Below are 25,687 nucleotides of genomic sequence, written 5' to 3' on the forward strand. Positions count from 1 at the left end.
AGATAGAAGTCACTATTGGAAGCATTCATTTTGCACACATGATGTAACATTATCTAAACCACACATCTCCCCAAATGAGTGTTGGAAACAATCAACTAGAAGCAGCCACGCAGTGAATGCAAAGTGTGCACTGCTATAGTAACTTCTCTCTAACATTACTTTTAATTCAAATGAAATTGAGAGATTAAACTCTCACGTGTATTGACTTCATGTATCTCTTTGATCCTTTAGCGTGCACTTGTACTATTGATCACAAATGTTCATTTAATTCCATATGTATCATCAACCCGTAAAAAAACGAAAGAAGTTTTTGCAAAAATTGTAAATGCTCCAACTTCCAAAAACTATTTTGGGGGTGACACCATCATGCTGTGGTCTGCATGTATATACATATATGTATATGTGTAACCAGGCTTATACTAAGCGCGCAAACCCAAGAATCGCGCGAAGAGAATTGCAGACCTCATGCTTTGAATATAGGACATCAACTCTACAAAATCCACTAGATGTTAAAGAAGTTAAAAGAAAGGGTGCATCAAAATGCAATAGATGCAAGTCTCTCTACCATTCATTTTAGGAATTATTAGGCTGCACCAACTTGAGTATATATACCCATTAATATCCTGCATTCTGATTTCCCATCCATTCAGTGCATCATCCAAAGGCAGAAGGAATGACGGTAATATGTTTCAAGGGATGGGAGACATCCGTGCCTCCAGCATGCTGCACAAACTCAGCTGGTGAGAATGAGCTTCCATGGCAGACACAGATGATACTAACCTCCGATTTTGTATATCTGTACAAGAATCCAGTAATGGTTTTCCCATTTGGACCATTCCCAGTGGTTGATACATATGGCATTTGAGGAAGAGAAGGGGTATTTTGGTTCTGATGACCAGTCTTTGGTTTGGGAGGCTTTCTGGCCATGTTTGTCTTCGCTTCTTTCACTGGATAATTAGGGTTTCCATTTTCAGCATTTGAAATGTGCCTGTGATCACTTGGTTTTGCTTCAGTTTCTGGCATGGCTTCTTCCATAGGTCTAGCTGGGCTAGGTTGATGGGCAGTATCCGAATGAAGCACTTTCTCAATGGGGATAGATGTCCTATCATTAATATTGCCAGCGTCGGATTCTACAGGTTCAGAGGAAGAACTGTGTTCTGACTGCCCCTTGGTATGGTTTGCTTTCTGACCCTTTAACTCAAGTTTCTCTGGTGAGGATTGAGTACTGGACTGGCTTCTGGAGTCACTGCCGCCACTACCACCTGGAAAGATAAAGGAACAATAAGTTAAACCTATCTTGGAAGCTGTCTGATATTCTTCTTGCAAGCTAAAATGGACATATACTTTGGATGCTCAAATGAACAGTAATTGTGCATTTATGAAAAAATAGTAATATTAGATATAGTTTTAGGGTGCGTAGATAAAAAATAATATTTTCAAATGCGTTTCAGATTTATTCAAATTTAAAAAAAAAAATGCGTGGAAATTATAAATATCATTTCCAAGAATTAGCTAATGCAAAAGGAGGCTGCAAATGAAGTACATCCAAAAGCACCAATCTATATAGTTACTTCAGGTTCCGAATAGAGAAGACACTATTAGTGGGAAAAAGGAATCCTAGTACTCCAACGTACAAATATGATCGGAGCATTAGCATTAGTCTATACATATGCATATGCAAAATTATCTATTTTACATATCTATTTTGTCATTCAAGCAAAATTTCTATATTGGTTTATGCATATTTGAGACAAAATAATAATAAAATATTATTATTTTATTATTATTAATTTTTTGCTAAAATCAATTTTTTTATATATATTTTACAATTAACATCCACTACATACATTTGACATTAATAATATAAATACAATAATAAAAAATATAATTTTTTTATATATTATATTAAAAATATAATAAAATGAAAAATATATATAATATATTATAATAATAAAATAAATGTACAAGTGAAGGTTTGTTGTGTTGTTGAAGGAGAGAGAAAATGAAAGGATTGTGAGAGAGAGAGTGGGAGGAGAGAGAAATAATGATTAAAATATAATTTATAGGGTGAATAGTAGTTATCTAAATTTAGATAAGCATTGTTCATAAGTAACTAAATATTTGAATATGCATAAGTCAATGTAAAAGATTTTAGGATCATATTATGCAAATATGACTTTACATATATATATATATGCATAGACCAATACTAATAAGGGGGTTTAGATTGACTGATCAACATTATGCATCAGAAGCTTGCTTGGTTTGATTTCTGTCATTCATCACAGTTCAAACTAGCTAGAACGATTGATACCAAACAAGGTTTTTTGTTTTTAATATCATTTTTTCCCTCTCATCTTTAGTATTTACTTATTTTTTCTTATGACAATTTTAAGTTCCCCTAGGTCTTATACACATTAATATTTTTAGAGAAACAATATTTGCAATTCTAGTGAGTGAGTACCGGCATGCACACTCAGTTTGAGAAAATAGTTAATTTGAAACTTACATTAAAAAAAAATTATTTTTTTAATTATAAATTTCACTTATTTAAAAAAAAAAATGCACGGGAATACATATCATGATGAAAAGAAGTATATGGAATTACCCATATTTTTAGGTCTCGTTTGGATACGTAATTCAGATGAGATGATATATTTTGTTGAAAATTGAATAAAATATTGTTATAATATAATTTTTTAATATAATTTTCATTTTGAGATTTGAAAAAGTTAAATTGTTTATTATATTTTGTGTGAGGGTTTGAAAAAATTGTAATGATTATATGAGATAAAATGAGATAATTTTATGTATCCAAACTAGCTATTAGTCTTTCTTGGCTTGAGTAACAGAGACACATTGAGCAAATCCTCCCATTTGAAATGAAACAGCTTCCTATAATAAAATATAAGGACCCAATCGTGAAAAGATATGATTAAGCCTAGTTTGTTTTCGTGAAATGAATTGAGATTAAAATTAAAAGTTAAATAAAATATTATTAAAATATATTATTTTAATATTATTTTTATTTTAAAATTAAAAAAAATTATTATTTTTTTTTTTTTGTGTGAAGAATGTGAAGAAATTCTAATAATGAGATGAGATGAAAAGAATTATGAAAATAAATTAGGCTTAAATTGCATTACATTTATTTTGAGGCTATACTGATCGAATGGTTATGAGTATTCTTTCAAATGCCAATTCCAAGATATTAAGATTGTGTTTGATTGTTGAATTAAATTCAAATCATCTCAATTCATTATAAACCAATCATTGATAAGATTTGTTACTTTTTCAATTTTTTAAATTTTTATAAAAAAATTTAAATTCATATCAATTTATTTCATACATTTCGATCTGAAAAATTAAACTCATCTCAACTTAAAAAAAAAGTTAAACCTATCTATTCACAAAATATTATTATTTAAAATTCAACTAAACGTAAATAAACTGAAACATTAAAAAAAAAATTGTAAGAATAAATGACTATGGGCATTAATGAAATGTGGTCTGTTTATCTAAAAATAAAAAAATAAAACTATGGGCATGGTGATAGATTTTCTCGATAAATTCAAGGAAAAAAGAAACAAAACAAAAGGAAATAACAGGAGATCGGTACCTCCTTCGTGGGAAGAACTGCGCTCCTCCGAACCTGCAGAGGAACTGCAAATTGGCGAGCTATACGACCCCGTTTTCCTATTCCCTCCATCTTTCTCGCCATTTAGCTCCAACTTGCACCCATTGGACAATTTGAGTCCCGGCATTTGATTCCCCTTGTACGGCCTGAAACTCCGGCACGACGCCGATGGCTCTAACCCGCCACCAGCGGGAGCCCAACACGGCATTACGCAAGGAAGACCCAAGCGCCCGTTCGTGTTCGTGAACGGCACGTACTGTACAGGCGCGTACGGATACTGTACCATCGCCGCCAAGGCTTGAAACGGGACTGGATTCGGAAAGTCATTGTGCCGGTGCTGCTGCTGCTGAAGCAGCATTTTCATTTCATCATCGCTCTCATTCAGATTCACATTCATCATACCGTCGTCCGTCCGCTCTTTCTTACAAGCCGGCTGCTGCTCCTCTATTTGACACTCGTTTCGGTACTGTCCGTTCCTCGCTCTACACGTACCCCTCTTCTGCTGCTGCTTCTCTTCTCTCTTTTTCTTCGCTTCATACCTCCGTAACGCATGCATCTTCCGCTTCGCCTGCGAGTCCACAATCCCTGCATCTTTTGCGAAAGTCGGGGACTCGCAGGATCTTGAAAAACCAGGATGCTTTTCCGTCACATCCACACAATACCCGTCAGATTTCGAATCAACCGAAAGAACATGAATCTTCTTCACCGGCTTCAATTTCTCTGGCTTTCCAAAACTCCCTCCGATTGACAACCCTAGATCCAGCTCGATCTCATCCTCCTCCTTCAATCCAGTACTCTCCGAAACCTCCACCATTGCGCAAAACTGAAGCACACAAAAGTCACAAACTAGAAAAGTTTCATTGGAGCGAGACAAAAGAAAGGAACATCGTCGTGTTTTCCATCCAAGCTTTAAAAAATATAGGGTTTGGGTTCAGATTTTACGGGGTAAGAGAGAGAGGGAGGGGAGAAATAGAAGGAAGGGGAAAGCAAAGGGACATAGGCACGCGGCGGAAGCCGAGAAGGTGAGGAGGGCGGTTGCTGGCACTATCTTCCATAATTAATTCGAATTTATTCAGCGGAAACGCGGATTTTAGGGTCGTGTGATCGGCCGAAACCGCCTAGTAAAATGTTTTTAAGCATTGGTTAAGGTTTTCTTCGAGTTCTCAAGCGACCACGTGGCGCACGTGCATGAAGAGCCCAAACTTCGATACGTGTTCGTCTCTCCCACCCGTTGGTTGTAGCTGTACGTTCCAACAAACTAGCAGAATTACGGACACGTGGTGCGAGATCTTGCTGTCCCCGCGAATCCCGACTTTGAGACAAAGAAAGCTACGTACTTCGTCGCTGCCTTGACGCGTGTAATTGTTATAGGGGGTGGGTCCGGGGTTTCTTATTTTTAAGTCTGGGGCTGACAAGTGGAGTACTTTCTCAGGCGTAACAGCTCAGCATGTCAAGTTGCAGGACCAACCTTTATGGTACGTGATGCGGACGTGTCGACGTGTTCTTAGCTGGAATGTCGATACACGTGTCGCAAGTGACTTGGAGAAGTAGATTATTGTGGGATGTCTGTTGCGCCACGTTAGGTGTTAGCCATCCAAGAAATCCCATCAAAACTGATCACTTGAATCAAAACCTTATAAAAGGCAACCAGATCTTCCTTTAAAAAAAGTTACGTAGAAGCAGAAGTTTTACGCATTCTATTTATAATTTAAAAAATATATATATCTTAAAAATTTAAAAAAATTTTAATTCTAAGTTAAAATTATAAATATTATTTTTTTTTAAAAAAAATAGAACGAAAATAAGGGAAAAGAGGGAGACATTAATTGAAATGTCAGATTTCGAACAGTGGCTTTGATGCAGGGTCTGGATAAGCTTGAAAATACTGCTGTGCTATCCAACCTGATTTCTAAACTGGCATCGTCATTACAAGTTGGCCTTGGCATGAAACTGCAAATCGAAGAAAGATGGGAGGGGAGCGAGAGCGACGTGTTACAGACTTGGTATGAATATTGAAAGGGATCAAAGACCAGGCACAGCACACCTAAAGGCAATTATTAGAAGATGAGAGAGAAAAAAAAGGTACAAGTAGGAGACGATGAGAGAGAATGTCATAAGAAAAATGGGTAAATGATAAGAAGAAAAAATAAAGGAGTAAATATATAATAATATATTACATAATAATATTTTAAATAGATGATATTTTTATAAGATATATTTTATTTAAAATATAATTATATAAAATATTATAAAAAGTATTGTATATTAATTTTTTTGTAAAAGAAAAAGTGAAAAAGGGAGGGAGATGTTAGACACTTAGATGTTTCTAACCACTACTGCAATTGAAAAGAAGATCAGATAAAAAAAAATAACTGACTAGACGACTTAAAAGAGAGATTTTTCAACCTCACGACCAAATAATTCAAGGAGAAGATCTCATCCAACAAACAGATTATCGATTTCGTTTATACAATATGAAATAAAAGATTACAAGAGATTATAAAATATTTATATTATAATAGATATTCTCTCTCCAAACTCTTATAGATGGAAGTATTTTGTCGAATCATGTAAATTTAGATATTTCTATTTTTTTTTCTCTATATTTATTTCGCATTCACTATCATAAATGCACACATAACCGTATCAAACCACTATCGAAGGTTCTAGACCACATTGATCGCGATCTAAATCGTCACAATAGATCGAAAATGACTATTTCTCGTGTGATTTTTTTGGACACCAACAAATATGATTTGAGAGACAATGAAAGCATGTAGAATTTACCTCTTGATGTAATAATAGCAAAAGTCAACCAAGATAAATGTCTAGAGTACTACTTCCGAGAAGAAAGCAGCCAAGAACCAGAAGTACCCGTTGCCGACCATAGACAGATACCTCCCCTCCGGTCTCGTAAATCTGCATGCATGCATAAAAAACAGAATGTTACCTTATTGGAAATCTAAAAGTACTAGTAATCTAGAATGTTATCAGTTTTAATAAGTATACCAAATGATTAAACAAATTAAGGTTTCTAGATGTTAAACTCATCACTTTCCAGCCATTTAAATTTTTGAAATAAATAATAATTTAATATATATATATATATATATATATATAATATCAGAGTAAAAATTCTGAATCATAATTCTAATTTTACTAAAATTCAAGTGCTTCCTACTTTTGAAAAACGACGGATCAATGATAAATTGACAATTTTTATATAAGGTTCTCATGATTAATCTAAACAAAACAGAATCAGTTTATGACCCATATAAGCAATACATTATATAATTAAGCCTTCGTTTAGATATTAAGATGAAATGAGATGATTTTAGATAAAAGTATAAAGATGAATAAAATATTATTATAATATTAATTTTTAATAATATTATTATTATTTTAAAATTTTAAAAAATTGAAATAGAATTTTAAAAAATTAAATTATTTATTATATTTTATATAAAAATTAAAAAAAATTATAATAATAAAATAAGATAATTTCTTAATCCAAACGGCCTAATTGTAAATGCTTAAAAGTATAATAATCTGCAGCTTTATATCACAAAAGTTGAACATTAATGTAGGCTGTAGCAAACAGTTTCTTGAACCCCTTTCCAAACGCGAACCAATTAAGCTGCCAGTCTCTTCTTATTGAGCTGATATGAGAGCATCTTTATTAGTTTGACTAAATATATCTTTAAAATTTAATTAATATTATATTTTTTTATATTTATTTATTCTATTTAAATTTAATTTTTATATTAGATTAACAATTCACTTTTTATATAATAATAAAATATTATTAAATTAATAATTTTTTATTTAATTTATTTGTATCATATTTTATAATTCTACCAATTTAATATTAATAATAATTATATTCTAATTAAACGAATATTAAAAAAATCAAATTTTCAAAAGTCATTTAATGTTAATAACAAAAAAATATTTGATTAAACTCATCTAAAATTCTATCTAAATTTCTTAATTACAAATCAAATAATATTTTTATTTGGAGTGAGAAATTAATATTTTAATATTTAGTGAATCAATTGTGATTCTTCATCTTTGATCAATCATTGTAATAAAAGTCATCTTATTTTAGATTTGATAAATTTAATGTGAAATATTTTTTACATCAATTATATAAATTTTAAGTAACTTTCTTATTTGACTAAGCCAATATAAATGCTCTTAGCAATGTAATGGGGATGGCCAAAATGAGCTCAGGTTGAGTGACATATTGTGGAACCTTATAATGTTAAAAAAAAATATATGTATAAAAAATAAAAATAAAAAAACATAATATTTTATATTATAGGTGGCTCCCAACGGGATAGGGAGCGGTGGCTGTAGAGCCACCCTTTCTAAAACTAACCTCAATTATCCAATGGGCGCAGGCTAAGAACCTTGAAATAGCAGAGCATGTCTTTTTGGTGATGAGCTTGTAAACCAAGACGATGATCCCTACAGCGTGGACGGCTTTCGAGTCAATGTAGAAGTCCTAGGGTTGGTCTTTGATCGTCAACTTCAAAGCCACCAAATGTGATATCTCGTATTTTGATGTATTTTAATTAAGGAATTATTTTAATTAAATCAGATATTAGTTCTCATATTTTAAATTTATTGGATTTTTTGTAGGTTTATTTTTATGATTTTTAAGTTGTGAAATTTAATTTAATATATTTTCTTAAAATTAATTATTGTTTTGCATTTAAATTACTCTTAAATTTAAATTAGTTTGTTTATGAGTTTTAAAAATTATTGTGTTGTTAGATTTTTATTATTATTTTATTTTAGCTAGTTACTGCGTTTGAATTATTTTATTCAACTTAATGTTTTGAAATTCTTTTCATTAGATCAATTTTATGACCAATATTATGAGAATTGAACCTCATTTTTTTCCTCAACTTTTTTTTTCCATGCCTTTTTTTTCCCGCGCATGAGCCCCTCCCCTCTTTCCAGTCCGTTTCTTCATCCGCCCGGTGCGCCGTCTGTGTGTGACATTGCCCCTCCCATTTTCTTCCCCTTTGGCCGGCGATCATTCCCCTCCATTTTTAGCTCATCCCTCGCTGCTGTTAGCCTCCACGCACGACTTCAAGCAGAGCGGTTTTTGTGCTTCAGCGTTGTCATCGCACCGCCATTGGCCACCATATTTTCACCACAGCATCGGCGGCCTCCTAGCTACCTAGCCCACCCATCTTCAACTTCGATCCGCCGGCGGCGGAGCTCCTCCATCTCCATTTCCGATTTGAGTGTTTTAGCCTCCAACTGCCGCCACCCACAGCCAACGACCACCACCATTAGGTTCACCAAAACCTCTAAGCCCTTTCCTAGCCCTCCTGAGTCCTCGTTTGTCTCCGTTCAAAAGTTAGATTTTTTAGACCCACAACCATAGTCCAAAATATACTGTTACATTGTTGTGCCGCCACCTTTTGCACCCCTTCATCATTCGAAATTATATTTTAGCACTATAAGTAATTTTTCAAAGAATTTTTTGAGATTTAAATATATTTTTGCACTAACAAATCTTCTGCAGTTTAGTTGGTTGTGCTGGACATTGAGTCCGAGGATTATAGAGGTCGGTTGGATGTGAGGATGGGTTGTTTATTTAATTGAAATATACTTGCGTGCATTTATGTTGTGTTTGGCATCTAGGCACTTATTCCATCATTTCATACATGCTCATGTATTGTGAATGAAAATTGAGTTTTCATGTGAAATATGATTTTGGGTATGTTTGAAATGATTAGATTGAATGGTTTGAGGGAGAGGATAAAGAGACTGTAAGGATGGTGGTAAGCAGAGACGGTGGTAGAATCCCGCTTGTGATTCCTACTTACGGTGCACGCGATGGGGATGGTGGTAGAGTCCCGCCTGTGATTCCCGCCTACAGTGCATGCTATAGGATGGTGGTAGAATCCCACCAGTGATTCCTATCTATAGTGCTTTGGTTGGTACCCCTTGTGTGGAAATGAACTATAGGGATGGTGGTAGAGGCCCGCCTACGATGCACGCTGTAGAGATGGTGGTAGAGTCTCGCCTACAGTGTCCGATAAATGATTATATTAAGCCATTTTCTGGAAAAATAGCGGTTTTATTATTTAATGGTTACGAGCATCATTTTCTGGAAAAAATGGTTGATTTATGTTTGGGCCATTTTCTGGGAAGATGGTGGATATTATTCATGACGTGTTTTGGGTCAAATGGGATTTTCGGCGTGCGTTGGAAAATACTTATTTTTGGAAAAAATGAGGGTTTTGGGTCACATTCGTGTTTCGTTATGTGCACTCATGTTTGTTGGATGCATTAATGTATTTTTATCTCTTGGTTTGTTTGGGTAATTACTTGCTGAGATTCACAGTCTCACGGTATTCGATACCTCGCGGTTCCATTTTATGGAACCGTAGATTTTGATGCAGATGAGGACGACGAGCCTGAGGCTTTGGCTCTGCCGGATGAGTGATCTGGGATTGCTCTCGTGTACCGAGATTTATTTTCCCACTTGTTATGTATTTCGCCCTTTATAATATATTTTTGGGATAATTGTATAACTTTTTTCTGTACTACTTTTATTTTGGTAACTTTGTATTTAAAATTCTAGTACTTAGTTGACAAATTTAATTTATCCATTGCGTTTTTGTTATACGCTTTCTGCATGTATACACGCTTAGCACTTATCGTTAGGATGCATGACCCGTATTGGAATAACTGTATAACTCATTTCTGTACTACACGAGATGGTGTAACTTTGTATTTTTGTTATGTACTTGGTGTGACGTCACGATTCCGTATTTCCTTATGAGGGAGTTGGGGCGTCACACCAAAGCACAAAGAGAAAGTGTTGTTCCGAGATAAATCTTAACCCTCATTGACAGCCTCCTCAACCATTCCAACAACTTGTTCACATACTATAACTCCCCCTCCTCCTCCTCTTCCTCATCTCTCTCTCTCTCTCTCTCTCTCTCGCTACAAGTTGATCGGATACAGAAAATTAAAGACAGTTGTTCTGAATATTGATTGGATGTGGTGTGTGTGTATGTGTGTGTGAGAGAAAGAGAGAGAGTCGTTTTTGGAAAGACAAGAAGAGGCAAGTCATGCAGTTGAACTTGAAACATTATTTAGTTATAAAATTTTTTATCTATAAGTCAGTATGGATGACACATCTAGTACATTACTTTTATACAAGCTTATAACCTGCGCAATGTGCATATAGTTATAAAACTATTAATCTAATCCAAACAATATACACAAATGGTATACCTCTTTCACTTTAGATTTATATATCCAAGAAAAAAATAGGGAAGAAATAGTGTACTTATTGAAAAGAATGCAAGAAATCGCTGAAACCGAACGTCTAGAAACACTTTGAATGATTTGAGAACTTTCCAATGTGGTGTAGATTTCCTTAAGCATTTCAAGGAGTCTTTAGAAATCCACTGTTATAGATTTTATTTTGCACTGCTTGATGTTTCACTTCCATTCTGCAATTCTCATTTTTTCATTCGGTGCCTTATAAAATGGAATTGCTATTTACAAATGCCATGGAAGAGAGTTGGGATTGCACCGCTTGACGTTTCTTGAATTTGAAAAGATAAAGTAACCAATTTGTAGATGAACCGACACAATAAAGCCGAATGAACCAAGGAATTTGAAGAAAGCAGTTGGACAAGTGTAGTCAGATGTTGCAAAAGCTATGGCCCATGTAGTTTACATAGCCGAAAAAATTGCTTTTAATGACAACTCAGATGTCTAAAACTCAGATTAATTATAGTGTTGCATACTAATTAATTACCAAACAAGCTGTTGCAGGCACTTGCATACTAATATATATATATGTGTGTGTGTTTGTTTTTGTGGTGATATTTGACTTTTGTACCGGGCCGATTCGCCCAAGAATGAAAAAAAGTAGCCGAAATTAGTAATGGTGGTGCAATAAATATATGAGTACTGCTAGAGCCGCAAGCGGTGGCTCCGTTGGAGCTACTACTGTCTAGTATGTGTTTTTTTATATATTTTTTTTAATTATTTTTTATAATTTGTTTTTTAATATTTTTAAATATTTTAAAAAAATAAATTAAAAAATTATTAAAAAATACTTCCTTAATTATAAAGTAAAAAAAATTATTAAAAAATATTTGTTTAATCACAAAATATTTTATTTCAAGAAGTACTTTTTAATGATATTATGAATCTCTTTTTATTTTTTTAAAATATTTAAAATTATTAAAAATATATATATATATATATAAAATTATAAAATATATATAAAAAATACATATTAATGCAAGCAGTAGCTACCAGGAGCAGAGCCGGACGCTTAGCATTTTTCTAAATATATAATGCTAATGTTCAGCCTAAAGAAGGGCTCATGTTGACATTCTGCTACCTATGCACGTGCTACTGCTTTTTATTTTAACGAGATAGCCATGTAGGGGTGCTAATAGAGGATTCGATTTGTTAATTTGACATAAAATGAATAGGTTTGGATTTATTATAAATAAGTTTGGATCAAGTTGATTTGATAATAAATGATTAATAAGTGGTGTAATTAATTATCCGTCACCTTGCAAAACTAGCGATAAATTCGTATAATACGAATAAATCTTAATTTTAAATTATATAAACATTTAGTTTTATATTCATTTTTTTGTTGTTGAGATGTAATATTAATATTAGTAGTTGATTAGTTAATATTTCCAACTATTTTTTTTTTGGTTAATATATATCTAATTTTTTTATGAAAATATTAATTTTCTTATATGTTAATGCATGGTTTGGATATTGATAACAAAATATTATATCATGGGACTTTTGTTATTAAGAATGATTTATATTGTTATCATTATATTATATATAAAATTATAATAATTGAATTAAAAATAAATATACGGGTGAACTCAATCCATTTTTATATATAAAATAGGTTGAAACAAGTTAAATGGGTCATGTTCAGGCCAATCCAATAAAAGCTAATTATTAAACCAATTAAACATGTCATATCGTATCACATGTTATTTATATGGATAGTATTAAAATTTTAGGGTCCGACCCATTTAATTAAACATGTCATGTTTGGGTTGACCCACATTATTTAATACTCATGAATTGATATGATACGAACATGACCCATAAACACAAATTAGCAATTTCTTTCTTTTAAAGTAAGCTTTTTTGCGCCAACAAATCTAGTTATACTATACCTCTAGTTTAATAAATAAATAAATAATCATGCCTTTGGTCCCAGGGAAGGGGAACTAAAGATGAATAAGTATTAAATCATGTTAATAAATCCAGGTTTGGTAGTTACGTTAGCAATTGCTTGATTGTAATGAACGATTCTTTCAGCTTGTTTTTAAAAAACCAAAGATTGTCCATTGCAATGGTGGCAAAGTTCTTAAAGGAATGATGCTCTTCCTCTGACATTTTTAGAATTTCCAATAGGTTGAGAATGTTGTTGATCCAATTGGAGATAGGTTGACTTGCAAAGAGGGAGGTGTCAATAGGTCAATTAGAATGTCTTCACGTTACTCTAGAATAAATGTAGCTTAGAAAAAGATGTGAGAGGTCCTCTGATTCAGTTTTACACAAAAGGCATCTGATTTGGTCTTCATCAAGAGGGAGGACACTGTTGATCAGGGTTTTTGTGGGGACGATGTTATGACTTATTTTCCAGAGAAACAATTTTAATCTATCCTGTAGTTTCAGCTTCCATAAGCTTTTCCAATTGATGGATTGATTATTGAGTGTGGAGGGACTGTCTTCACTAACCAGGGCTACATAAGCTGATTTGACAGAGAATATTCCTGAGAATGATGGAGCCATTTGATTTTATCAGGGATAAGGTGGAAATTATGGTTGGCTAGGAGAACACAATATTACGTAGCTTTTGACTCGTCTAACTAGGGATGAGTTTACACAGAGAGTACTGCATATAATATACATAGAAGTCAAAACAAGAAGCTGAAAATAGAGATATATGCAAGCTTAGTTTTGTAAATCTATTCTTTCTAGCATTAATTATCATAGAGTTCCGAAGAAAGGCGTGGAGTGAGGACGACTTCGAGAGGAGTTGCCCTAGGCAAGGTAATGCCTAAGCCTTCAGTCATGTCTACTGGCATGTTTTGTGGTGTTGTTAACTCAAATCCCTGAAGCATGCGAGCTAATGTAAGATGTGATACTTGCAAGGCAAATGTGTACCCCGGGCAAGATCGTCTTCCAGACCCAAATGGCGTGAACTCAAAATGCTGGCCTGAAGCATCTATATTTGCATGGCTTGTAAGAAACCTTTCTGGCAAAAATTCATCCGGGTCGTGCCAAACCCTTGGGTCTCGATGCAACTTCCACAAATTTACAAACACACGAGTTCCCTTGGGAACGTAATAGCCACAAACATAACAATCTTCCATTGCCTCATGTGGAACTGACAGCGGGCCTGGTGGGTATAAGCGCAAGGTTTCCTTGACTATAGCTTGGAGGTAAACCAAATCTTTAATATCGTAATCTTCTACCCATCTATCCCTTCCAATTTTGAGGTCTAACTCTTCTTGGGCACGCTTCAAAGCATCTTTGTTATTCAATAACAAGGACAGAAGCCATGTCAAGTTAATAGATGTTGTGTCTGAGCCAGCTATGATGAGATTCTACAACATGAAATTGAAACTGGAGTTAGAAGCAGGCATTTCTTTCGAGTGGATTGCAATTTGTAAATAAAATAAAAAATAAAAAACTACATTTTAACTGTAATGTTATTACAATACGTGTCAAAGACATGTCAAAAGGTGTAGTGGTCCGACAATCGACTTTCGCATGCATCTAGTCATGTATTCCTCTGTTACAAATGGGGAAAAAAAGGATATTGTGCACCTTCTTTGCTAGATTGATGTTGAAACCAGTACGATATTAGTCTTCTCTCTTGTTAAGAACTACTCTTTCAGTGGTTGCTCTGTTAATGTAATGTTTTTGAAGAGAAAGTAGTTCCTGTTAACTGTCAAAGTTTTGTTTTTCGCTTCTATTCTACATTGTATCGATCCTAAAACAACAATATTATGGCTTTGGCGGCATATTGCGATTATTATGGCTTATGCGAAAGAAAATGTTACAAAACGTACCGATACCGTAGCCTTGATGATGGTTTCACGAGTATAGCCAAACATGGATTCGTCCTTAATTACTGATAGCATGATATCGATGAAGTCTGGCTTGTCGCTTGCCTCACTTTTCAGTTTCCTCAGGCTATGTTCTTCAATCCAGCTTCCGATTAGAGTGTCCAAATCCCTTCCAATACGCTTCATAGATTTCACTTGACCCCCAAAATCAATCCATCCTAGAATCGGAATCAAATCAGAAACGACAGGCCCCCCAGATACATACATATATTCTTTGATGATTTTCCATATGCGTTTTGCCTCTCCATCGTCTGCAACATTAATGGCGTGGGGAAAATATCTCTTCCCCGCAATCATTTTAGTTATTATGTTGAAGGATAGGCGTTCAATCCATTCACTAATCACCACCTTGACAGGATTGTGATTGTTGCTTTTTGAAAGAGAGTACAAATCCTTGACCAAAATATCTACCTCGGAGACTTGCATATTCTTTAGTGTGTCGAGCCGGCGTGCAGAGAGGAGTTCCACCATGACTAGCTTTCGCATCTCACGCCAAAATGTACCGTAAGGCGCAAACCCAAATCCTGCATAGTTGTAGCCTAAGTACGTTCCATGGGTTGACTTCGGACGTGCTCCAAGAACTTTGTCATTCGTAGTGAAACACTCCTTGACTGCCTCGTGATTGCTAATCACAAGTGCACTTTTTGGGCCAAACTTGATCGTGAACATGGGGCCATGTCTGTCAGCCATGGCTGCCAAGGTTCGGGCAACTGGGTTTTTCCCACCTAGTTGATGAAGGTGACCTATAATTGGCAAGGCACCTGGTGCTTCTGGGGCTAACATAGCCTTTGTTTTCTGAACATCAATTCTCAACCTCCATAGATTGTACAACACCACCAATACTAAAATCCCTGCAATTGCAAGTAGATGAGATGTGATTTCCATGACTTCTGATCTCAAAGTTCCAGAGAACTGAAACTATGACGAGACTTTCCAACCCCAGTTTTGCGGTTTCTTTAATGGCGACAAAAGGAGATAAACAAAGCGAAGAAAATTGATGAGCAGGTTATTCCTGAGGTGATGATGCCCAGGGATGACTTCTTCCAACCTTTGAGTGGTTGTAGTGTCTCTCTCAAAGTCGTAATATTGACCGACTTTTATTTGGGTTTATCTTAATTGTATCTATCTAACTTCAATAATGCATCTTATCTTTTTGAGAGACGATATTCGAACCGGAACCGTATCAAGAGGGTGTAAACGATCAACACGTCATCATTTTAATAAGAAAAAAATAGAACTGATGACATTCAAACAACAATAATGCTGAATGCAAGCTGCAGATGCCAGCTGTTCAGTACAAATTGTATTTTTTTTTTTATTTTAAATATTTTTTAAAAAATATTTTTTAAAAATAAAAAAATATAAATATACTAATAATCATTTAAAAAAAATTTAAAAAAATTAAATATTTAAAATGAGGACATAAACTGAAGAGCATAATAACATTATTCTTCAAACAATCGTGCGCTCTTCTTTGTCTAAAAAATCTATATAATCTCTAACTATTTACATAATTTTCATACATCATATTTTTTTTTAATTTTTATTTTTTTATCAAATATTTAATATATAAATAATAAATAAAAAAATTAAATTAATTTTAAAAAAACATAAACTCAAAAAAAATTTAAAAAAATATTAAAAAATTTTAAAATTTTAAAAAAATATAGTGCAAGAAAGGTGAGAGGTTATGAATCATTTCTCCTTCTTTCTCCCCTCTCTCCCTCTTTCTTTCTCTGCGCTCTGTCTCTCTCTCCCTCCCTCCTCAAGCATCCTGACGTCTCTCTCTCTTCTCCACTTGCTGCCTCTGCAAAGGAAAAAAATGTCCACTTACTATTATGTTCGAAATTAAGAGAGTTATGACAAATTTTCATAGTTTGATTTTTAATTTTTAATTTTGATTTTTAATTCTGGATTCTGGAAGGTTATACTTCTTTCTATTTCTTGCTTATTCTTCTTCTTCTTTTTTTTTCTGACAAGATTTTGCTCTCAGTTTCTCGATAGAAAATTCATTTTTTCTCTCTTTTCTTTTAATTAAATTCTCAGCATCTACACGAAAAAGATGAATCAAATTACACAATAATACACAGAACAATTTTACACACACAGAGAGAACTAATTTTCTTTCTCAAAATCCAGAAAGACTTGGGACTGATGAAGGGAGGGGTCTCTAGTTGGAAATCCAGATTTTATTTTTGCTGGCTATATATGATTCTCTGAGACGCGGCTCAAATTAAAACTAACGAAATGACTGATGTGTTAGCCACATATTGGATGATGTTAGAAACCTTCATGTTGATTGCTAAAAGGAATAATATTAAAAACGTTGTATGACTTTATTTAATCCGTTTAAGGTAATTTTCATTTCGTGTCATTCACTTCAAACTGACATGAGTACATAATTAACTGATCATGATCATGACTAACTACCTAGATAGGATAGCAAGGCAACTTCGGATCAGAAGTTTCAAATACCACTTGATTATTCAAAGTAATTCTTAGTAAATAATTATTAATAGAGCTCCATTGGAAGGCGGGGCTTGAGTACAAGTTGCAGAGGATCGGCCTTCGGCAGTGCAAGTCCCAGTCCTTCACGCATATCCACCTTCATATCTCCCATGGTTGTCATCTCAAATCCTTGAAGCAAACGAGCCAGAGCCAGGTAAACTACTTGCAACCCAAAATTACCTCCGGGGCATGACCTTCTGCCATAACTAAACGGAGCGTACTCGAACTGCTGCCCCAAAACATTAGCATCACTACTCATGCTGCTGTCTGCATGATCATGATGAGACGTTTTCATAAACCTCTCGGGTCGAAATTCAGTTGCGTTTGGCCACACTCGCGGGTCCCTTTGCAGCTTCCATATATTAATGATCATGCGAGTGCCCTTGGAAACATGATAGCCTCCGAGTGTGCAGTCTTCCATGGCCTCGCGAATCCCTGTGACGGGACCAGCTGGGTTTACTCGTAGGGTTTCCTTAACAATGGCTTGCAGGTAGTTTAAGTTCTTGATATCAGATTCTTGCACCCATTTATCTTTCCCTACATGGATGTCTATCTCTTCTTGGGCAGCCTTTAGCACTGTAGGGTTGTTTAACAGCAAGGAGAGTGCCCATGTTAGTGTCATAGCTGTGCTTCCAGCGCCTGTTAGGATGAGAATCTGCAACAACAAAATACAAAAACAATCCTGCTTATTTACATTGTACTTGAAATGGTTTGAGCTAGAAATATGGAATCAGATGAAATCTAGAATATCATGTACTTTTTCGTAACAAAATGATCATGTGTATGCAATCATTTCAGGTCAATTTGGAGGAAAGCATAATAATATATTCAAGTCGCATAAATTTTGCATAGACACGGGAAAAACTAACTTTTACTCGATAAAATATACTACTATTTCATAAAAAGTTTGCATAAAGTTTATGTATTTGAAACTTATCCCTACTATTACTATAAAAAAATATCATGGCCCACCCACAATATAATTAAGTCTTGAATTTTCTCTGTAATGAATACATATATATTGAATTAAAGGATTCGGGATTTATTTCTCACCAACCTTAATAGTCTTATTAATACTACAGAAATAATCTACCCATCAGTTGGTTTATCACCCCCCACCGTACGTGGCAAATCGGGTTCACTTATAACAACTGAACTGGTTTTGCCCTAACGCCTTCATCTCCCCCTACGAAACCCTCCCCTTCATCTCCCCCTTACTGCCTTGCGTGTAGAAAATTTGATGAAAAAAAATAAAATGAAAATCAAACCAACCCAAAATTGAGAGAGGGAGAGATAGAGAGCTTGAGGAGAGAGAGGACTTAGTGAGAGAGCTGGATGAGAGAGAGAACTCGAGGAGAAAGAGAGAGGGGTGGGGGTTTGGTGAGAAAGAATTTGAGTAGAGCTTGATAAGAGAGAGAGAGGGGGTTCGATGAGAGAGCGCTTGAAGAGAGATAGCGAGGTCAAAGAGAGATAGAGCTTGTTGAGAGATAGAGAGGGTTCAATGAGAGAGAGGCTAAAGAAAGAGTGGTCCATGAGATGAGTTTGGTTCAAGAGTTTGATGAGAGAGATTGAAATCAGATGGTGTCTGACATGATTAAAGAAAAAAAAAAAAGGCCACATCAGGTATGGAATGAATAGTTGGTGCGCACCTTCCATACTTTTAATTAATTAACTAGGTAAGAAACGGAATAACAAATTAACACACCATTGTCGTCGCCCTGATGATAGTATCACGTGTATGGCCCGAAATCACAGCATGGGGCGGAAGGCTTGAAAGCATGGCATCCATTAAATCACTTTGATGATCACCATCAGTACTTCCACGTTCCCGTTTCTGTCGGAGATGTTCAGCAAGCCAAACATCAAGCACAGAGTCAATTTTCTTAGCAGTTTTCTTCATGGAACTAACATGGCCTTGGAAGTCCATCCATTCAAGATATGGAATGGCGTCCGACAAGACAAAAACTCCGCTCAGATACAAAGCCTCTTTTATGCCACTTCTGATAAGATTCGCCTCGCTGTTCTTTTCTGCATATTCACCAGAGGAGAATCGCTTCCCAACAAGCACCTTGAGGATGATGTTGAAAGCCATTTCCTCGAGCCGATCGCTGATATTCACCACCTTGTTGTTTGTAGCCAGAGAGTGCACGTCTTTTATCAGGGACTCCACTTCTGAGGATCGGAGAGGCTTCCGCATTTCAACTGCATGGTTTGAAAGAAGTTCTTGGATGGATATCTTCCTTACGTCACGCCAGTATTGCCCATAAGGAGCGAACGCAAAAATAGCGTTGTTGTAGCCCAAGTACTTTCCTGCTGCGAGGTTTGCCCTCGTAGCAAAAATCTTGTCATTGGTAGCCAAGCACTCCTTCACCATCTCGGCGCTGCTCACCACCAAGAGCCGGTGTTGGTGACCGAGCCTGAGCGAGAATAATGAGCCAAATCTATCGGCCAAGCCCCCAAGAATTCGAGCAACTGGCTCTTGATCTTGGCCTCTGAGAAGATGGAGGTGCCCTATCAAGGGCAATGCCCCTGGTGGTTCAGGGACTGGTGTAAGGCGTTCTTTGGCATCGCGCTTCTTCTTGCTGGCCTGTGATGCAAGTTTTAAGACACTACTGACAATCACTAGCAAAGCTAAAAGTTGAACAATTGTTTGGAGATGATCAGAGGAAAACTCCATGGTCATGAATATGATCGAGCTGGAGATTTTTGGGATGATCAGTTGGTATAAGACTGCGTGTGTTATTTATAGTACTGGAAACCATTTGTACACGTCATTTCCTCTTTCCTCTCGTACGTGGAATAAAAAGTAGAAATAAAAAATAGAAACAAAAAAAAAGGTGACATTATTTATGAAAAATATAATCACACCGTATTTTTTAGAGCTGTACAGAAACCGACAGCACCGGCCGCCACCGACGCGAACCGACCGGCCGCGTCAGGAACCGGCCGAAACCGGTGGAGAACCGGTCGGCGTGCGGTGGAAATTTCAAGAAACCGATGTTCAGCGGTTCGGTCTCGGTTTGAAGCTGGACTGGACCGCTGAACCGACTGATATAATAAAATCTTTTTTTTTTTAATATACCCTTATCAAAACGGCGTCGTTCCACTTAAGTTTAAGTTGAACGGCGCCGTTTTATTTAATAAGTACTGCAAATGATACTGGAAACGACGCCGTTTGGCATTAAACCAAACGTCGTCGTTTTATTAAAGACGTAAGAACAAAATAATAAGTCTGAAACGACGCCGTTCCACTTAAACTTAAGTGAAACGGCGTCGTTTCGTTAAGAGTTCTTCTTCTCCCCCGATCTTCTTCTTCCCCGAACCCTCCTTTGTAACCCTCTCTCTCTCTCTCTTCTATAACTCTCTCTCTCTCTCTCTCCTATGCATCTCTCCCTCTCTCATTCTCTCTCATAATTATCTCACTAGAACCGCCAAAGAACTGATGCCGACCGAGAACCGGCAGAGAACTGCCTCGATCGGTGTCCTCCTCGCCATCGACCGGTTACGGTCGGCACCTCATCCATTTTTCCAGCCGTCGGTCGGCGTCGATTTTGTCCAAAAACCGCACCGACGACGTCGGTTTTCACCCCTAGTATTTTTTATAATCTTTTATATAATTATATTTTAAATTAGAAATATTTTTATAAAATTAATTATAAATATATGTTTATAAAGTGAATCGTGAAATTAAAGTGGAATTTTCAAGGTCGTGACTTGTCACCAATCTCAGCTGATGCAGCAGCCGTTCGATCATGATACAGCATTGTACTATTAGATCAGGCTGTACAGCGTACACAAAATGCCAGAACATGTGAAAATTATGCGGATACATCTAGATTCTCCACCACATTTTTCTCGAGTGGTGTAAATTGGTTCGTACAAAAACCATCGTGCATGATTGTTACGTGGTTCATCATTCACGAGAAGATTAGAATAACGAATTGTGATGTCTTCAATAATTTTCAGCAAGCAATGAATATGCAAGATCCAAGATCATCTGCAGCAGCTCGCTAGTCTGAGTTTTAGGTCGCGTTTAGACGTTTAATTGAATTGAATTAAATTGAAATAAAATTTAAAAAATTAAATAAAATATTATTAAAATATTATTTTTTAATATTATTATTATTTAAAAATTTTAAAAAATTAAATTATTTATTATATTTTATATTAAAATTTAAAAATATTATAATGATTAAATAAAATAAATTGAGACGGATTTAGAATCCACACTGGTCCTTAGCATTAGTATTAATTTTTCTATATATATTTTTAAAATCACATTTTTTTAAAATTGATTTTACATATTAAAAAAAATTACATTAGATTATGTATCTTTAAATCAAATAATAAAAAAATATTTTTATTTTTTTCTTAAAATTATTATTTTACAATTAGAACCATATGCTCAAATACCAATTATATATATATATATATATATATATCTAAATATTACAAATTTTATAAATAAAAATGACCAATTTTATCAATAAATATTAATATGTACTAAAAAAAAACTTTGTATCGTCAACTTAATACAAATTGTATATATCAAACTCATCTTAATACAAATTCTACAAAATTGATTTTAATGGGTAGGAGAGAAAAAATATTAAAAATAACGTTTGGATAGTGAATAGTATTTTTTCAAACTTAAAGAAGCATTATTCATAACTATGTAAAAATTTAAAAATACATAAATTAATATAAATGAATTTAAAGATATATTAATTAAATATATATGAAAATGAAATATTGGTCCCAAATAAACTCCACCCCCTCTCCATGTATTTAGTACTATTTTCTATTGTTTTAGGGTGATTGTTGGAGAACTCTTATTCCTCTTCATGTATCACTTTTTCTATTTAATAAAATTACTTGCTTAAAAAAAAACCATTACTAATACTCAGAGTCTGAAAGATCTCAATGATCTCTCATAAGGAGCCAAAATTCAAAGACTGGCCTAATAAATCAATTTCAATAAATATAAAGAAAATTGAAGCAAGGACCTCGTGAATCATGTGACACAAACACTTGGTGGAGATTCACAGCCAGCCTGCATGCCTGCCTTTTTCACTGTACCGTGATTTTAACATGAACCCACAAACAACCCTTGAGTTTGCGTTTGGATGTTTGAACAGGGCTCAATTTTTTTTTATAAATACTAATGAATAGAGTAGTAAAAAGAGTTATGTATAGTGTATTTAAATTAAATTTAAAATATATTTAGATGTTAAGATGAATTTAATATTTTTTATAAAAAGTTGAAAAAGATTGTGAGTCTCACGTATAAAGATGTGTTAAGTTAAAAAAGATTGTGGGTCTTACGTGTAAGGAAGTTTTGAATCGAGATGAGTTTAATAATTTAAAAGTTGGGTATTTGGATGTTAGACTCAACTTAAAATTAGATTGAGTTCAGCTGAGCTCAACTGAGTCTTGCAACCAAATGCAGCCTAAATAACTTAGGCTCGTTGAATAATAAGATGAGATGAGAATTTTATAAATAGTAATAAGATAGTTTGTGAATAGTGGTGAGAAAGTTTGAGTTGAGTATTTTTTAGATTTTGAAAAAAGAGATAAAAAAAAGTTGAATAAAAAATATTATAAAGTTAAAATATTATAATATTAATATAATTTTTATTTTATGAATTGAAAAAGTTAAAATTATTTTTTATTTTTTATTTAAAAATAAATTATAATTATTAATTTAAAAATTTTGTATTTAAATTATGTTTAAAAATAAGATAGAATGAGATTATATGAGAATTTTTTACCAACTCAATCCATGGTTTGTCCTGACTTGTTGCCACAGTAAAAAATAACTGGTAATGGAAAGACATTAGTTTTGGCCATGCATGCTCGATCTGGTCGAATGCAACATTAACATCAACCATGGATATATATGATCAGGTTCTGAGAACCGACCGCTATAATTACTCTCCATTTGTCTCTTATAATTTATAAACACGATATACTTGAATTAACACATGCATGCAACACATGATGATCAGCAACATTTTCATGATGTCTCAATCCCAGCCGCCAACAGCAGTTAACATCGACAGCTTGTACGGGCCCATGGTGCAAAACTTGTGCACGCACGTGATCTTTGCCGACCTGATCAGCTAAATTCAGATTCCCGGATTACTGTATAAGACTGCGTGTGTTATTTATAGTACTGGAAACCATTTGTACACGTCATTTCCTCTTTCCTCTCGTACGTGGAATAAAAAGTAGAAATAGAAAATAGAAACAAAAAAAAAAGTGACATTATTTATGAAAAATATAATCACACCGTCTTTTTTATAATCTTTTATATAATTATGATTTTACATTAGATCAGGCTATACGCAACATGCGACCACATTTTTCTCGAGTGGTGTAAATTGGTTCGTACAAAAATCACCGTGGTTGTTAGGCAATATCTATAATAATAATAATAATAAAAGTTTAAATACAAGAAAAAATTAATTAACTAATAAGAATATCAAAAATATGAAATAGATATTATGTCATTATTAATTTTAAAAATATTTTATATATGATTTTAGGTACTCTTATTTTAAGAATAGATTTATTTTTTATTATTATTAATTTAATATATAATGTAAAAATTATAAATAGTAAAATTTAAATTTCGAGTATTCAAATTTTTTTTTTGTATAATCTTTTGTGGAGGCAAAAACTTAATCTTTTTTCAAATGTGTAGGTTATTTATATAACTTTATTGATAATAATGGTTATAATTACTTCTATATATTGATACGTTTGGTAAGTAGAATGTGAGACATAGAATTTTCATTTTATACCATTTTATCATTATATTTTTTTCAAATTTTCTCACATAATAGATTTGCGATACTTAATTGCAATGAAAAAAAATGTTTGATGGAATGATTCAATTTATATATTATTATCTATCAATTATTAAACTAACTCTTATTTTTTGTTGATGGATAATGACGCATACTCATTATAGTAGAATTGGGCAAGATCCTATTCTACCATACACGATTTAGGCATTTACAAAAACGTTACTAACATTATACATACCATTGCAGTAGCCTTGACAATGGTTTCTCGAGTATGACCAAACATGGAATCCTCCTCAATTAGTGATATCATGACATCGATGAAGTCTGGCTTGTGGTTTTGTTCATCACTCTTGAGCCTCCTCGCAGTATGCTCTTCAACCCAACTTCCTATTAGAGAGTCCAATTCCCCTGCAACACGCTTCATAGATTTCACTTGGCCCTACAAATCAAACCATCTAAGAAATGGAATTTGATCAAACAAGGCAGGAGCCCCAGCTAAATACATGAATTCACTTATAATTTTCCCTATTCGTGCTGTCTCTCCATCACTTCCACGGCCATTGGCATAACCAAACTATATCTTCCTCGCTATAATTTTGGTCATTATATTCAGGGTTAGGCTCTCAGTCCACTCACTAATCACCACCCTAACTGGGTTGTGTTCGTTGCTCCTGCAAACAGAGTACAAATCTTTAATAAAAATATCCATCTCAGAGACTTGCATATTTTTTAGTGTCTCAAGTCGGCGGCTAGAGAGGAGTTTAGAAACTGCTAGCTTTCTTATCTTACTCCAATACGGTCCATAAGTGTAGAACCCAAATCCTGCATAGTTGTAACCAAGGTACTTTCCCCGAATAGACATAGGACGGGTAGCAAAAATCCTGTCATTTGTGGTGAAGCACTCCTTGACTGCCTCATGACTACTAATCACAAGCGTACGTTTCATGCCGAACCGGAGCATGAAGATGGGACCATGTTTATCAGCCATGGCAACCAAGGTTCTGACGATTGTGTTTCTGGTATGAAGTTGATGAAGGTGGCCAATAATTGGCAAGGAACCCGATGGTTCTGGGGCTAACTTACCCTTAGTATGATGACTAACAGTTACTCTCCATAGATTGTACAATAGCACCAATACTAAAACCCCTGCAATTGCAAGTAGATAAGAAATGATTTCCATGGTGTCCGGATGAACTTTTCCACTTCAAATTTCGTAACGCCACATACCCGGATGGGTTGAAGAATTACTACCTGTCACTTATAAACATGTCTCCCAACACATCTAAAATCTCCAAAGACTTCCTAAGTAAAAATCAATCTCACATTTTCTAAATAAACACATTATAAACTCCACAAAGTTATTATTGCAATAATAATAAACAAAGGGGTCCACAATCTCTCGGTAGTCATAACATACCAAACTGATAAATCCATAAGTCCTACTACACCAAAAACATAATTAAATCTAAAAGACATCAAATCTAAAAAACATTAGAAATCCTTCTTTTAACGATAGTACCCAAGGGTACTCGTCATCCTCTCTCCTCAACTTAGTCATG

At 34.4% G+C, this 25,687-nt stretch overlaps 4 protein-coding genes across 4 annotated transcripts; all 4 read right to left on the reverse strand.

Moving 5' to 3' along the window:
* Window positions 1-324: 324 nt before the first annotated feature.
* Window positions 325-4,762, reverse strand: LOC109012802 (ninja-family protein 5-like). Its single transcript, XM_018994624.2, has 2 exons — window positions 3,620-4,762; window positions 325-1,262 (listed from the first exon to the last, which is right to left on the reverse strand). The coding sequence occupies exons 1-2, from the start codon at window positions 4,449-4,451 to the stop codon at window positions 655-657; spliced, it is 1,440 nt and encodes a 479-aa protein (XP_018850169.2). The 5' UTR covers window positions 4,452-4,762; the 3' UTR covers window positions 325-654.
* An 8,741-nt stretch (window positions 4,763-13,503) lies between these two features.
* On the reverse strand, window positions 13,504-15,867 carry LOC109012803 (xanthotoxin 5-hydroxylase CYP82C4-like). Its single transcript, XM_018994625.2, has 2 exons — window positions 14,752-15,867; window positions 13,504-14,283 (listed from the first exon to the last, which is right to left on the reverse strand). The coding sequence occupies exons 1-2, from the start codon at window positions 15,691-15,693 to the stop codon at window positions 13,657-13,659; spliced, it is 1,569 nt and encodes a 522-aa protein (XP_018850170.1). The 5' UTR covers window positions 15,694-15,867; the 3' UTR covers window positions 13,504-13,656.
* A 1,253-nt stretch (window positions 15,868-17,120) lies between these two features.
* Window positions 17,121-20,023, reverse strand: LOC109012810 (dimethylnonatriene synthase-like). Its single transcript, XM_018994631.2, has 2 exons — window positions 19,022-20,023; window positions 17,121-17,971 (listed from the first exon to the last, which is right to left on the reverse strand). The coding sequence occupies exons 1-2, from the start codon at window positions 19,997-19,999 to the stop codon at window positions 17,321-17,323; spliced, it is 1,629 nt and encodes a 542-aa protein (XP_018850176.2). The 5' UTR covers window positions 20,000-20,023; the 3' UTR covers window positions 17,121-17,320.
* Window positions 20,024-23,342: 3,319 nt separating this feature from the next.
* LOC118344514 (methyltetrahydroprotoberberine 14-monooxygenase-like) lies at window positions 23,343-25,308 on the reverse strand. The gene is made up of 3 exons (XM_035685353.1): window positions 24,847-25,308; window positions 24,367-24,567; window positions 23,343-23,438 (listed from the first exon to the last, which is right to left on the reverse strand). The coding sequence occupies exons 1-3, from the start codon at window positions 25,306-25,308 to the stop codon at window positions 23,343-23,345; spliced, it is 759 nt and encodes a 252-aa protein (XP_035541246.1).
* Window positions 25,309-25,687: the final 379 nt, after the last annotated feature.

The sequence above is a fragment of the Juglans regia genome, chromosome 14 (assembly GCF_001411555.2).
Source record: "Juglans regia cultivar Chandler chromosome 14, Walnut 2.0, whole genome shotgun sequence".
In the NCBI taxonomy this organism is placed as follows: Eukaryota; Viridiplantae; Streptophyta; class Magnoliopsida; order Fagales; family Juglandaceae; genus Juglans; species Juglans regia.

Excerpts from the sequence above, each read along its gene's own strand:
- LOC109012803 (XM_018994625.2), bottom strand. The coding sequence starts at position 15,693 with ATGGAAATCACATCTCATCTACTTGCAATTGCAGGGATTTTAGTATTG. Across the intron at positions 14,284-14,751 it reads TCATCAAGGCTACGGTATCG|AATCTCATCATAGCTGGCTC; the intron begins GTACGTTTTGTA and ends TTCATGTTGTAG.
- LOC109012810 (XM_018994631.2), bottom strand. The coding sequence starts at position 19,999 with ATGACCATGGAGTTTTCCTCTGATCATCTCCAAACAATTGTTCAACTT. Across the intron at positions 17,972-19,021 it reads TCATCAGGGCGACGACAATG|ATTCTCATCCTAACAGGCGC; the intron begins GTGTGTTAATTT and ends TTGTTGTTGCAG.
- LOC109012802 (XM_018994624.2), bottom strand. The coding sequence starts at position 4,451 with ATGGTGGAGGTTTCGGAGAGTACTGGATTGAAGGAGGAGGATGAGATC. Across the intron at positions 1,263-3,619 it reads CAGTTCTTCCCACGAAGGAG|GTGGTAGTGGCGGCAGTGAC; the intron begins GTACCGATCTCC and ends TTATCTTTCCAG.
- LOC118344514 (XM_035685353.1), bottom strand. The coding sequence starts at position 25,308 with ATGGAAATCATTTCTTATCTACTTGCAATTGCAGGGGTTTTAGTATTG. Across the intron at positions 24,568-24,846 it reads AGACACTAAAAAATATGCAA|GGCCAAGTGAAATCTATGAA; the intron begins GTCTCTGAGATG and ends TTTGATTTGTAG. Across the intron at positions 23,439-24,366 it reads TTGTCAAGGCTACTGCAATG|CTGATCAGGTCGGCAAAGAT; the intron begins GTATGTATAATG and ends ATCTGAATTTAG.